The following is a 16,081-nucleotide window of genomic DNA, read 5'->3' on the forward strand; positions in this document are numbered from 1 at the left end:
CTTGGACTTGAAATCTCTCGGACTTCCACTTCTGCTGCATCTCTCTGATGACAGCCAGAGAAAATTCTCTGCTTTTAAGGGCTCATGTAATTATATTCATCCCACCCAGATAATCTGAAATAATCTCCTTATTTTAAGGTCCTGAATCTTAATTACATCTTCCCAGTCTCTTTTACCACTTAACATAACATATTCACACATTCCAGGCACTAGGATCTGGGACATTTTGGGGGGAGTCCGTTCTGCTTACCACAATAAACCAACTCATGACCATGTTTTGATGTGTGAAAAGTACCTGAAACATAGTAAATACTCAATTAATGATTGCCATGTTAAGGAGGAAGATGATAATGGTTTGCATAGCTGTTACTTAAACCTTCTGGACCTCAGTTTACTTTTCCATAGAATTAAAATGGCATGACCTACCATACCTAATGCTGAGATAATGTATCTAAAGCATCTGATAGCACATTTGATAAACACTAAGCACCTGGTACCTCTTAATTCCTGTCAAAGGGCCTGAGAGCTGGCCATCAAAGCCTTCTACAATATATCTGGCTGTTCAGCTAACTACATGCCCCAGCCTCCCTGTTAGCTATAGCATGTGATTAACTTCCTGTTAAAAGAACCTTAGCAGAAGTGATGTGTGCCGCCTCTAGGGCCAGGTCCATAAGTAAGCCATTTCAGGCACGTGTCTTCATAGAGAGATCTTGGGAAGGGGATCATATACCCCCTGACTTGAGTTCCTTCTGTGTAGCCACCAGGGACTATCCTCATGGACTGTTATGTGAGCAACGGACAAACCTCTACTTTATTTGGAAAATGATATTTGAGTTTCTTGAATCCTGGTTTGCTTACTCCAGCTCTATTCAGCCTCGTCTTAGCTTTATCACAGACTGTCGCCACACACAAGCTCAATTTCACAGTTGAGATGATCATGAGCCTCGGTGTCTGAGTAAGTGACCACACTCCATGGTTTGGCATTTTCATGATGCAGCTACTGTTCAATTCTCTTTAACTGGGACTACTGGTGTCAAGTTAGATGTCCCCATTTCAGACAGTCTGCTCTATAATGTCTCCTGTTCCCACCCCTATCTCACTCCCCACTACCCACATGGAACAGAAGAGACATGGAGAATTTCTAAAGTGCTGGTAGACTGTTCTTCAGCTATTATAAAGCCTCTGGTGTGCGCAGATGTGTGGCTTTAATTCCTGCCAGTCAGAGAAGCTAAGGCGAAGCTTGAAAGGGAATACTGAGAAAGAGCCTTATTGTTTCTTAAGGGGCAACCTTCCTAGTGGTATTTTTCCTAGGGATGGCTCTTTGTCACTCAAAACCATGGGAGGAAGATAAATAATACCTCCCAGTGTGTTGACAGTAACTTCATAGATCAGAAAAGGCTGTGGATGTAGGTCAGACCAAAAATATATGGTGGTAAGTACTGGCTATGATGCCAGACTGGCCAGTATTTGTCAACTGGGGAGTGCAGCCAGTCTAGCCAGGGTGGTCTCCAACACCAAAAAGAGAAATGCAAACAGTGTGGTTATTGTCCTGTGGTTATGCTGCAAAGGGGTCCCTTATAGGACCAAGAAGCCATAGACCCTGTCCTCTGGAGCCATGATTTTCAAGCATTTTTTACTCTGACTTACAGTAAAAAAATACATTTTAGGTGTACACCCATATATACATATGTAAGCATGCACACATAGAAACATTTACATAAAATTGAAATATATTTAAATCATATTTATACTTACTACTGATATTTTTTTAAATGTTCCTCCAAATTAATTTCCTGATCTACTAATGAGCTGTGACCCAGAGTCTGAAAAAGATATTTTTAAAGAAGACATGTAGAAACCCTGAGAGTAGTTACTTAGCATATAGCAAGAGGTAAAAATAAGGAAATCAATCCCAGGGCAGACTAAGCGGTAGAGGTCAGAAGAAAACTATACACAGCACAGCAGTAGCTAAAGATGCAAAGAGAGGGATCCCTGGGTGGCGCAGCGGTTTGGCGCCTGCCTTTGGCCCAGGGCGCGATCCTGGAGACCCGGGATCGAGTCCCACGTCGGGCTCCCGGTGCATGGAGCCTGCTTCTCCCTCTGCTTATGTCTCTGCCTCTCTCTCTCTCTCTCTGTGACTATCATAAATAAATAAAAATTAAAAAAAAAATAAAGATGCGAAGAGTTTTTTGCTATAAAGAAAATGCTCAGTCAGTGATATCTAGAAAATGCTAAAGCCTAAATGCCTATAATAATATGTATAAAACCAGAAGAAAAACCCAAAGTGATGGAGAACCAAGACCAAGTAGCAAGCCTATAGCTTCGTTAGTCTTTAGCATGTGGCTAGAAATCTTCATCACAGGGAAGTATTGATGATACACAATCAGACGCATGATACACACACACACACACACACACACACATTCTGCATCATGTAACTATGTACCCAAGTTGGTTGTTTAAAAAAGTGTATACAGTTATTTGGGTTCTCACCAACAATTTTTTTTTTTTTTTTTGCCCAAGTATGATAGTTAAAATACCTTAGATATTTTAAAGCAAATACATTTGGATCAGGTGGACCCTTATCAACCATTCAGGCGAAATTTAGTACCTGTTGCTTATTTCCAAGGAACTAGAGCCTACAAAATGAAAACCCACAGAAATTCCTCTCACCTGAGTGAGCCAACTATCTAGAATTCTGTAACGAAACGTTGAAGGAGCCTGTAGGTATCTGGCCGACATGCCCTTATTTTGTAGATGAGGAAACTCTACTGCCTACCATTATTAATTGACAGCTGTTACTGACAGAAGCTTGACCATAAACACTAATCTCCACACTTTGGACTAGTGAACTTTCTATGACACTCAGCTGCCCCACCTTTAGCTAACTGGTCCATAAACAGACAAAATCCACAGTTATCTCAACTTTCTTATGACTCTGGATGTAATCATTAAAATAAGAAAACCCTCTGGTTTATGCAGGTGTTAGCAGGAACTAAAAGAATGAAAATTAGATTTTTAAAAACTACGAATATTGGAAAATCTCTGAATAAAGAGATAGACTATGGCAAACTCTAAATACAGGTATTCTATTCATGACTTTAAAGTAGTGCTCTCAAACTTTAATAAGCATAAGAATCACATAAATTGTTGAAGTGAGCATTTCTGGGCCAATACCCGGAGTTTCTGATTCAGTAAATGCAAGGTAGTACCCGGGAATCCACCTTTCAAGCAGCATCACGGGTGATGTGGGTAAGGGCAATAATATTCCACGTGACCCCACCTCAGCCTACTACTACTACACCTCCAGTTTCATGAAAGATGTCACATCAGAGTCACAGTGCAGAGGGCCACTGGATCACATATCAAAGCTCTCTAACAAAAGTAAGGTGACATTTTGATCAACCACAATCAAATCCCATGCTTCTTGTGTGAACAGAAACTCCTTCCACTTTGTGCTCCTTACTGCACAATCGCCAGGTGCAGAATTCACGTTATCATTTTCATCACCATTAACACCAGCACTGCATTCGGAATCTGTAACACACCTCATGATGTTCACTAGTTACCTCTTGAATGCGTTGGTACTGTTTTCTCATCAGAACACAAGTTGAGGCTTAAAGGTGATGCCTACTTCTAGAATTGAATGAGTGATTTAAGCTAAAGCAAGAAACGCTCCCAGGATACTGGAAAATCGGAGCCATTTATCTAAATGTGCAGTGGTCAAAGTGTTCACAAACACTTCAGATCAACTGCTTGGTGATGGGATATTCCGATATCCCTTCCCTGTCCCCACATAAAAATTAAAAACCTCCCAAATCAATTCCTAAACAGCATGCCAGATTCAGCTTGTTTTTTGTTTTTTTTGTTTTGTTTTGTTTTTCAAAGATTATGGGACAGCTGGTCCTGGAACTCAGCAGGCGTCCTGTTATAACTCCAATGCATTAGTGATTGGCTGTTGTCAGGAGCCTGTTGATGGGTCATTAGTCCAAGCTATGCTGGTAAATTATGTGCTTTTCTTAACGCTAAATAGATCCCATTACTCCCTTGCTAATCACTTTAGCATTTGAGAATTTTTACACACTATAGAGACACATTTGTTTGCCAGGTATGAATAAAGGGACCTTTATAAATTGTGCTGCTGTCTGCAAATGCTGAGATATAATAAAGCCTTTCTAGGGTGTTTTAAAAGATGAAAACTTTCAAACTCAAATTGTGTGTTAATTAATACTGGATTTGCACCCTCATATATATATTCTGTAGCTGTTGCCTGTGGCTGCAATAAATGTCTAATTTACCATTTATTTTTAATGATACTAAATTTTAATATTTGCTGTTAGCATGGAATTCCCCTCTGGTGAATCTACTCTATTAGTATTATATTAAAAACAGATTTCCTCAGTTAAAAAAAAAATATAGGGCTACTCCAGCTTTAACACACACTCTCAGAAATTAGGATGAATTATTAATTTGTAACATCTGTGGTTGGGTTATGTTACACTGGGAAAATCCCAGGAGATGCGGGGCAAGCAGTCCTCTTGAAAATGACTTCATATCTCTATACTCTGGGGACACAAGGCCAGGCACTGTGTCATCAGGGCCTGTCCTTGATAAACTGCTGGACAGTTTCCATGAATTGTAAATGGAAACATTACTGGTGTCACTTACTCTTAAGGATAAAATGGTCAGTGCTCCCTTCTCAACAGATATTAGTTTACATTGTATATTGTGATTGACAGAGGTATGAATCTGTCAACAATCAGTCTTGTAGAGATTTTTACAGCTTCCACAGAGAACAGCTTTATAAAAGCTTCAAGTCAGCATGTCAGACTTGAAAGAAGTCAGACTTCTTTACTAATCCTTACCTCCTTTTACATTCTGTAAAAGCCCATTCTGGTTTCAACGAAATTGACACCCCCCCCCCAAAAAAAAAATCAGAGAGAAATTATTTGCTTTGAATTTTATTCTCTGAAATCTGAAGAGGTTTTCATATAATGCATATCACTAGAATCCAAGGTACATGTTATAAAAGCTTTATTCACAAAAAGACTTGACTAGCCTTGGACTAGAACCAACCATCTGGATGATGCCTCATATGAGGTTTTTTTTTTTATATGAGTTTTTGAACACATTCCAATACACTGTTTTCCCCTAGATATTAAAATAGGTAAAGTGCTCCTTAAATGCAAGGGTTTTTAAATGTCTTTTCATGGTGTTGAATTTTAAACTATGGAGCTGTTTCATAGCCTGATTCAGGGGGCTATTCCCAAAAGCTCCAATGTATCCTTCTCTACTCCATTACCTAATTAAGCATCACTGACTGCTTTATACTGGAAAACTCTACACGGGATTGTGATGTTAACTGCAGAAAATCAAATGCCTATCCAGTAAGGCAGATTAGTTTTATAAAATGTACTAAAAAGATTAAAGTTTGTAAATCAAATGTCACTTTACACATGCAAGTCCAATTTCCTTTTATAAATTCCAGAACAGTCACCTAAACCTATCCCAGCCTCTCAGTTCCCTATGTGGTAGGTCCAAGGTTTTTCACAAAAAGGCTCCTGGACTCAATAGCCTAGCAACCTACCATCTTTTCCTTGTCATTCATTTACAATGCTAATAACAACTAGATTCTATGGTCTTCTAATGAAATGTATTTTTTCCTTTAAATTTTCTTACCACTTCCAAGCAGTCAATGATCTTGGTTAATTTATCTTCAGGTAAATTCTTCAGCAAGGATACACTTCAAAATTAAAAAGAAACCCTTAGTTATCTTACTGAATTAAACTATAAATATGCACCTATATGTAGTTCAAAAAAATTTTACCCACATCTAAAAAAAATATGATGCACTTTAATTTTTCCAAAGTAAACCTCCAAAATATATCACACATAAATAACTGAATTTCAAATACATGAAATTATATAACCACATGTAATCACAGTTATGTATCATAGGCAAATAAATAAATATAGTAAGATACCATAAAGAGAAAAAAAAATTTGTCTGTTTGAGGGAAAAAAGCCATTTCATATTTGTTGTTGGTTTTCAGAGTGAATCACATCCAGAAATTTGTTTCCCTCCACATCTCAGTATCTCTTTTATTAATATGAGTGAGGAGCTCTGCTTCCAGAGGAGGATCAGATTTTCATCTAAATCCTTGTAATTAAGTAAAGGCTGAATCCAGGGGGGAATATAAGAATTAGCATGGAAATGATCTTTGATTATTAGTCATACTGTACAGTCTCAAAATTAATGGTAACCAGGGGCATGTAACTGGAATGTTTTTACAGATAATATGCAGAGAATGAAATAGAATACTGGAAGTTATTATTTGAAAAAAAATCAGGGGTGCCTGGGTGGCTCAGTAGGTTAACCATCTGCCTTGGGTTCAGGTCATTGGGCCTCACGTTATTGGGCTCCCTGCTCAGTGGAGAGTCTGCTTCTCCCTCTCCCTTTGACCCTCCCACTCCTGTGTTCACACACACACACTCTCTCTCTCTCAAATAAATAAATGAAATCTTTTTTTAAAATCAGAAATTCCACTCAGTATGATTAGCCAGTCAAATGATTAAATTCTTTTAGAGAAATTTCTCTTTGACTTTATCCATTTTTACTCATGACTGTTCATATATTATCTGTAAGATAAATACTTCTTTACTTACCTATCTAAAATTTGACATCTCTAAGGGAAAAATGATGCTCTAAAAATACATAACTGGATCTAATTTTTGAAAAGCTAGCTCTAGATGGACCCTTGCATGTGTGCACAAGGAGGCACATAGCCAGGAGATGTGGATAGAATGTTCATATCAGAATTGTTTGTAATTGCAAAACACCAGAACACACCCCACTTGGAGAACAGATAAACACACTGTAGTAGACTCAGATAAGTAAATTCTACAACAGGAGAAATGGCTAAACCAACCAGATGGATGAAACAGAAAAACGTAATGATATTGAATAAAAAACTGAGTTACAAAAATAACACTGTTTTTTTTTCTTTTTAAGTTCAAAAAGAGGTAAAATCATGCTATAGGCAAGGTGATAAGGAATACCAGGATGATTACTAAACTTCAGAATACCGACCACCCCCAAGAAGAGACATGTAGGAAGCTGAGAAATGAATGGGGAGCATGTGAAAACAACAATTAATGTTGCTAATGTTCTAGTTCCTAGGTTGGGCAGAAAGTAGCTTAATGACGCTACAATAGCATTTTGTTATTATGTTTTATAGCTTACATATGCACTATATACCTTTTGTACATATATTACATACTTTATAATAAAAAGATGTACATGGGAAAAGAAAGAGCTTACTGTATATTATGAAACCAAATGAAATGTCTTTCTGTAATCTACCTTTATATGAATGGAAAGGTAAAAGGTAACCAGAACTTGTCATTGATTAACATACACTCATTGTGAAAGTTCTGCTTCTGGTCCAAACTGGGATCTATAAAGTTAATGAAAAGTCTCTCCTGTAAATCTATCACCCCGGAAGATTAATGAGGAAATTGATATGAGGAAAAATCTTTAATCTGTTTCCCTTTCATAAAGAGATAAGGTTTATTTGGATGGCCACTGAACACAATGTTTAGGGCCCAGCAATAAGTATTTGTTAAATGAATTCATGAATGAGATAACAAAAGGAAGAAAGAAGGAAGAAGGTTTATGTACTAGTAATTTCTCTGAATTCCTTCTACTAAGAACACCCTAGACTCCAAGGGAACAAAATGCCACGCCTAGAGGCTCAAGTTTTATCTCACACATTCAAAGGCAACTCACAAGCACTGGTAGATTTATTTATCCCTTCTTGGACAATTGCATGAGTGTAGTTCATTAGCTTTCAGTGCTGACCTGTGTTGCTCGGTTGTTGGAGTTTAGGTTACCTAGACTCGACAGACTCCACAACATGTCAGCTGAAGTGCTGGTTGGCATTTAGGTAAGGCACTTGCTTATCACTACTGCAGTTCTTTGCCGAGAGTCTGTGTTATCTCTGGGAGGGTAAATCAGAGTCTACAGAAGAACCCTTAACACCTACAATGTTCTACTGATTAACAATACATTTATTCACTATTTATTGAGTCCTTAGTATATATGAGACATTGTACAGCTCCAAAATCATTGACTTTGCAGGCTAGTTATCCAACATAAAAATCACTATAATTAAAAAGAGCTTACAATTTATTATTATTATTATTATTATTATCACTTACCATAGGTAACATTTCATTATAGTATGTACTACAGCTTTAGAGATTGCCAAAACTCCCACAAAGAAACGCAGAAATAGTTTAAATAAAGAACTTAGGTTCTCCAGAAAAAATCTTTTTATATTCATAACTGGCTTTTTCAGTGAGACAGGTATTTGTTTCTCTATGAATTGATGCATACAAATTTTGGGGGATATGGAATAGCTCACAAAATGTGTTCCAAGGATCTGTGTCATCATGACAAGCATATTAACATTTCTGGCAAGTTAATTTGCTACAAATAATATTAATTTGGAAAATGACGTGGCTATATAAATGAGAAAAAATGTCTCGGGTAAAGCAATTTAAGGCAGTAAAATAAATTAATTTTAATCTTATTCTAACCAAGGCATTATTAGGAAGATTATCTTTTGCTACACACTTTCAAGTTACAGGATGTCTTTCAAAGTCAACTGAGCAGCCCAGGTGAACATTTTAGGATTTTTTTGTATATTTTTCTATACTATATTCAATGACTCTATCAATACAAGGGCAAAATTAGTGAAAGGCATAAATCAGTGTGCAAGGCTAATGGAAATTAAATATAATTTTCCTACATAGTTACATTTACTGCAAGGGAATACTTTTGTTCCTGTGGTTTAGTCATGTGGAAAATGCTTAAATGAGAAAAGCTGTAATAAAATAATTATTGTGATAAACCCAACATATCTACAATAAGGCTACACCATCTTCTATTCTTTCCACCAATGGGTTATTCTTACCTTCTGAGGAAGTTTCTGTACTGTTCATCTCTAGCTTGAGCTGTCCTTCTCATTATGTTCTGGAATACCTCTCGATCTAGTGCCCAAGTCTTAACATTGGTAAGAGCTTTAGAAAAATCAAGAAAATAATAAAATATTGTTTAGCCCCACATTAAGAAAACATTCCAAAATGTTAATCAATAAATTTTTCATATATTCTCATAAAATGATATTTCTTAGAAAATACATTATTTAACATGCAAATGGGAGGAAGTAGTGACATAACTAGTGGGTAGTTTTATAAAATCATCTTTGGCTTTGCAATGAACCATGATTTGGAAGTGAGTAGCAAAAGATTTCCTTTCTAATTATGTTTTGCTTAGGATGATATCAAAATTAGTTTGCAATTCCTAATTACATACCACATCATCAGGATGTATTTCAGATTTGTGCTGTGATACAAGAGAAAACCAGCCAGCTTGTAGCTACATAAGAGTGAAAAATTCACAAGTTGATAATTGGAAGTTAAAGATCTCTGAGTGTATGAGTATGTTTTTATATCTTTTTATGTTGTTCAGACATTGTAGCTAATGAGAGCCAATATATTTTAAGGATCTCTATGGTTACTTTTGTATAAAGTGCATACAAATCATTTTCATAGAGATTATGCAAGACAGTTTTTGAGACAATTTTTTATAGGAAAGACATGGAAAGCAAGAATAAAATCTAAAAAGGAAGAAGAGCAGAAGTAGCAGCTCAAAAAATCTAGATGAAATTACAATTGTAATTAAAAAAGAAACAAAGAAGTAATGAGAGCCTATAAAATAAATCAAAATCCAAAGCTTTGGTTTACTAAACTTTAGAGTGAATTAGATTTATCTTGACATTCTTGATAAAAACATAGATGCCTAGGCTCCATTGCCAAAGATTCTAATTTGGGTTTGGAATGAAGCCCCAGAATCTGCATTTTTATCAAATCCTGCAGCAATTCTGAGATGCTTAAGCCAGTCCTAAACACTGAGAAACACAGCTAATTAATTCTGCCCAAGATTACCATGAATAAAGTCAATAAAAATAGGAACCCTTAAACTAACCCCAAAAGTCACTTATGAAAGCTCTCATCAATTAATTCAATCCCTTTTGATATTTATATATCTTCCTTGGCTTCATTAATTTTTCTGGTTTATAATATGATCAGAACATCATGGAGAATGAAAAGCAAACATTAAAAAAAAAAAAAAAAAAAAAAGAAAAGCAAACATTCTGGATAAGCCAAACACAGATGTTTTCACAGTAAAATTAAAAAAAAAAGTGAAGTGGCAATTAAAGCAAATATTGGAATAATTCAAGAATATAAAGCTATTTTCATATTTTATATGCAGGTATCTGCATATAAAAGGTTCTCTTAAAAAAAAAAAGGTTCTCTTAAGTTGAATTGTTTAGATAAGCGCTTTCAATATAAATCCTGTAAGCACAGTATTTCCATTAACAACAGCCTGCGGGGCACAATGAGAGACAAAGATACTCAGCAGGCAATAATGACTGACATCTTCATAAAGATTGGGTAACAATTCAAAAGTATAGCATTTCACTCCTATTACCTTTAACGGAGGCAGTTCTTGTACAGTTGTATAAAATGGCTAGTTCCCCAAACGTAGTCCACAAAGGGATGGATGATAGTAATTTCTCCCCTTGGAATACCTCTAGTCGGCCCTCTATCAATCAGAATTAAAAAAAAAAAAAAAAAAAACCCACAATCAGAATCCATCTGGATTCCATAAGTCACAAAAATAAGACAATCAGAAAGTATACAAAGCATAACAGCAACATACCTTATGATTCTCATTATAATACTGTGGTCCAGGGTGAAATCATTTACTCATTATTAGCTAATTACCTTGAAAGAAAGAGTTACCTACCCTGCCTGTTAGTGTTAGCTTTTGTTAATATTATTATCATTGTTACCAAGTTCTTCCCCTGAAGCAGTGGATGCCAAGTCTTGTATTTAAAATTCATTCTACCCCATGAAAATGTAGCATATAAAACTATTTCTCTTGTCCAAGGAACACAATAATCACTGTATGCCTTGAAAACACAGCAGAGCCATTCACATTAACAGAAAGACTAATTTGTCATAACTGAGAAATACATTGGCCCTGGAGTCCGACTGCCTGGCTCTGACCAATCATTGGCTATGTAACCTTGGGGAAGTAACTTCACCACGCCTCCACTGTTGTTTAACCACTCAATCATTGAAATGAATTAGTAAATTAAAGTTGCTAAGAAAAGTGCTTGAGAAAAACAGTATCAAGAGAATTAGAAGACAAGCCATAGACTGGGAGAAAATATTTTTGCAAAAAATACATCTGATAAAAGGATGTTTTGCAAAAGATACAAAGAACTCTTACAACTCAACAAAAAGAAAACAATCATTTAAAAATGGGCCAAAGAGCTTAACAGACACTCACTAAAGAAGATAGATGGTAAATAAACATATGAAATGATGCTCCACATCATATGTCATCAGAGAAATGCAAATTAAAGCAACAATTAAGTGACACCACACACCTAGTAGAATGACAAAAATCTGGAACACTGATAACACCAAATGTTAGTGAAGATGTGGAGCAACAGGAACTCTCCTACATCGCTGATGGAAGCACAAAATGGGACAGTCACTTTGGAAGACAGTGTGGCAATTTCTTACAAAATTAAACATGCTCTTACCATACAACGCAGCAACTGCCTTCCTCAGTATTTCCCTAAAGGAGTTCAAAACTCAGATTCACATAAAAACCTGAACACAGATATTTATAGCAGCTTTACTTATAATTGCCAAAACTTAAAAAGCACTAAGATGTCCTTCAATGGACAAATAGATAAACTGTGGTACATCCAGACAATGGAATATTATTCAGCACTTAAAAAGAAATGAGCTATCAAGCCATGAAAAGACAGGAGGAGCCTCAAGTGCATACTACTTAGTGAAATAAGTCAATTTGAAAGGGCTACATACTCTATGATTCCAGCAATATGACATTCTGGAAAAAGGAAAACTATGGAGGAAGAAAAGATTAGTGGTGGCCAGGGATGGGGGCTAGAGGAGATGAACAGGAGGAGCACAGAGAATTTTTAGGGCAGTGAAAATACTCTGCATGGTATTATAATATATGTCGTTATACATTTGCCTAAACCCATAAAAGGTACAACACCAAAAATGAACCCTATGGTAAACTATGGACTTTGATGACATATCAATATAGATTCATCCTTGGTTAAAAAAAAAAAAAAGTACCACTCTGGTAAGTGATGTTGATGACAGTGGAAGCTATGCATGTGTGTGGGCGGGGGGGGGGGGGGGGGGGGGGGGGATAGGGGAGTATGGGAAATCTCAGTATCTCCCTCTCAATTTTGTTACAAACCTAAAACTACTCTAAAAATGTTAAGGCTTATAAAAATGAGAAAGAGTGCCTGACACTAACCTTTATCTAGGTAACAGTTGCAGGAAGGGAAAGATAGCAAGTCAGGCAAAATCCTCACAATTTTTTTGCTCTGGTGATTCCTTTCTCCTTTCCCTTTGAACAAGTAAAACTAAAACTTTACCTAACAAAAGGTCATATGCAAAAAAGACCTACATTCTTAAAGGAAGAAAAATGGTGGGGTTATTCTCTTTCCCTTGAAGAATTATTCTTCCCTTTGCCTAATTCACCGCTAGGCAGCTCTAGGTCATCTCTATTCAGCCATCCACTCACCAAATTGGATTTCAGTATCTGTGTTGTAACAGGAACTGGTCCAATGGCCAGAGAGGCAACATGGACAAAACACAAAAGATACTTACTCTGATAGAACTTACATTATAGTAATAAATAAACTCTGTGTTGGCTCCAAATCCTACAGATATGCAAAATTTAATAATATCTCATTACAACTAAATTCTATACCATCGAAACCACTTAGTGGCACTGTCAAGTTGATATCATGGATCATCGTGCATTTCAAGCTTTTTTTTTTTTCTAAATGATTATGACTCATGGAACTTGAGCAATACTGAAGATTTATATGGAATATCAAAAGTTTAAGCTAAATACGCTTTTATTATTGACTAGCGTATTGACTAAATACGCTATTATTATTATTATTACATCTTATGTCATAAAGGGGAGATTTTTAATTAATTTTCTCAATCAATTAAATCAGGCAAGTTGGTCCTTCGTTAACACCATAATTAATTTAAATAAGAAATTGTCCAATTTTCATTTCCATGTGAGCTGTAGCCCTGATTTCAATGACTGTATTGATGCTGGCTTCTGCTCTAACTCTTCTCTGCCCTAGCCTTCCATTAGAGTCACTGAAAAGGAACGAGATGGGCTGACATGAGTTTCTCATCCTTGTCTAACAGGTTCTAATGAAATTTGTTGAGTTAATTTTCTATCTTTTCTTGTCAGAATTTCTGATGTTACTGAAGTAGAAGTGAAATGGCCAAGAGAAAAGCTGAAAGAGGGAGAAATTGCTCTAGATCATCTGTCCCTAAAAACTTGAAGGCTGGCTAAATTCAGACTCTAATTCACTTCCTGGGTAGAATAATTACTTTAGAATGACTGTATAATTTTAAGGGTGTCTACAAAGATATTTATGGCAAATAAACACCAATATTTATGAAACTAGTGTGTCTGAAGAATCAAAGTATATGAAAACAACCTTTCATACAATATAAATAGAATAACATATGTTTATTAATTTGTTTGGATATGCAACTTCTGCCCCATACCTAAGGCCCTAAGGAAATAAGAATCCCAAAAGCAGTCTTAGATTGCTAGGAACTAACAGTATAAAATAAAAGGCTATAGCAAATCTTAGTTTACCACCCCATCTGGGTAAACCACTTTAACTTTTTCCCTAAAATCCCAAAAGGTTGGATATTCAGAATTTGACAAAGTGTTCAATAAGCATATGCCCTGTTCAGATAATTTCTTGCTTCTGTATCTAAAATCATTTTTTGAGTACCACTATAAGGCATGCACTTAAGAAACCCTTTTTTGGGATGCCTGGGTGGCTCAGCAGTTTAGCGTCTGCCTTCAGCTCAGAGTGTGATCCTGGAATCCCAGGATCGAGTCCCACATCAGGCTCCCTACATGCAGCCTGCTTCTCCCTCTGCCTATGTCTCTACCTCTCTCTGTGTCCTTCATGAATGAATAAAGTTAAATAAAATTTAAAAATTTAATTAAAAAAAGAAATCCTCTAATTTTTAAAATTTCTCCAGCATATAAACATGTTCCTATAAGCATTTATGTAGAAAACCATTTAAATGGTTTTAAAAACACCAGTATTAATCCGAAGGCATTCCACATGATTCATATATTGCTTACATGTACCTAAATTATTTTTTGAAGTCAATCATATATAAACAAAATATTTTACAGAACCACAAAAATAACTTTTCTTTATCACACTACAACAACCTAAAAATGTCAACAGAAGCAGCAGCATTTTGAATAGAAACCCCTTTTTTGCAGTCGTTGAGTAAGTAGCACTGTGATAAATAGCATGGACTCAAGTCAGATTGCCTACATTTGCATTCTACCTCCACCACTTAGGAGCTTTGTGGCTTTTCATAAGTTGCTTAAGTTCTCTGTGACAAAGTCCACGTTAGTAATATGGAGGTAACAGCACTTGCCTAACAGAGTTGGTGAGAAGATGAAATGAAATCTATTAAAGTGTTCAATAGGATGCTTGGCATTTAAGAAGCATTCAGTAAATATTATCACCAGTATGATTATATCAACAATGTTACTATTTCATGAGCTCAGTCTGTTATGTTTTGTACAAACAGAGCAACTGGTTTTGCATTTTTATAAATGTTTGCAACAAATCATAACACAATAGGCAAAATATTTGTTATATGATAAGGAGAAAAATCTGTGAAACCCACCTGCTAGCACAAAGATATGGTTTCCTGGTTCTCCTTGCTTAATAATGTAACTCCCTTGCTGGTAGTTTCTCCCATACATGCATTCCACCATGTCTTTGATCTGCTGAGGATCTAGTCTCTTTAGAAACTGATTTTTATTAAGGGCATCTGTAATGAGCTTCTTCTCACTGGTGTAATAGAAAAGAGATGTTAAGTTACAATAATGAATACCATGTTTTGTTATTTAGATTTACTTCATTTAAATTCCTGATATTACTACCTATATGTGTTTATTTTTTATTTAGTTTTATTTATTTATTTATTTTTAATAAATTAATTTTTATTGGTGTTCAATTTACCAACATACAGAATAACACCCAGTGCTCATCCTGTCAAGTGTCCCCCTCAGTGCCTGTCACCCATTCACCCCCACCCCTGCCCTCTTCCCCTCCCACCACCCCTAGTTCATTTCCCAGAGTTAGGAGTCTTTATGTTCTGTCTCCCTTTCTGATATTTCCCACACATTTCTTCTCCCTTCCCTTATATTCCCTTTCACTATTATTTATATTCCCCAAATGAATGAGAACATACACTGTTTGTCCTCCGATTGACTTACTTCACTCAGCTTTAGTTTTATTTTTTTAAGATTATTTATTTATTTCTTCATGAGAGACACATAGAGAGAGGCAAAGACACAGGCAGAGGGAGAAGCAGGCTCCATGAAGGGAGCACGATGTGGGACTCAATCCCAGGACTCCAGGATCATGCCTTGGGCTGAAGGCAGGTGCTAAACCACTGAGCCACCCAGGGATCCTCACCACATGTATATTTTTAACTCTTCCGTCAAGGACAATTTTTTTTTCTAGCCCCACCAACACTGACCCTTAAAACTACCATACTTCACATGTAAACCTTTGAAAATATTTTTGAATAGTTTTCTGTAACTGGCATTATGTCAATTTTATTATCACTCCTACCTGTCATTGCCACAAATGTAGCATCTCTCAAGATCTCCAGATATATATAAATAATAATATTAGTAACATTAATGGATACATAATTTTTATATGGAAAGAAAATCTGGTTGGTTTGGTAGAAGGTATATTTAAGAAATTACAATGCAGTATTCATTTATTCATGTATTCTTGCATGCATTGGGCCTATAGTACTATTTTATTTAATCTTCACCATTATCCTGAGGGATAATTACTATTCC

The 16,081-nt window shown here is 36.0% G+C and overlaps 1 protein-coding gene across 3 annotated transcripts in view; it reads right to left on the bottom strand.

Moving 5' to 3' along the window:
• Positions 1-16,081, bottom strand: part of PRKG2 (protein kinase cGMP-dependent 2) — a 99,514-nt gene that overhangs the window by 49,483 nt on the left and 33,950 nt on the right. For all 3 annotated transcript variants that reach the window (XM_049105011.1, XM_035709754.2, XM_035709755.2), the window contains exons 3-6: positions 14,887-15,053; positions 10,559-10,672; positions 8,979-9,084; positions 5,680-5,743 (exon numbers count right to left, since the gene is read on the bottom strand). In XM_049105011.1, the coding sequence (XP_048960968.1) occupies positions 5,680-5,743; positions 8,979-9,084; positions 10,559-10,672; positions 14,887-15,053 (451 nt within the window). The remainder of the gene's footprint in view (positions 1-5,679; positions 5,744-8,978; positions 9,085-10,558; positions 10,673-14,886; positions 15,054-16,081) is intronic.

Source organism: Canis lupus, chromosome 32 (genome assembly GCF_003254725.2).
Source record: "Canis lupus dingo isolate Sandy chromosome 32, ASM325472v2, whole genome shotgun sequence".
Classification (NCBI taxonomy): Eukaryota; Metazoa; Chordata; class Mammalia; order Carnivora; family Canidae; genus Canis; species Canis lupus.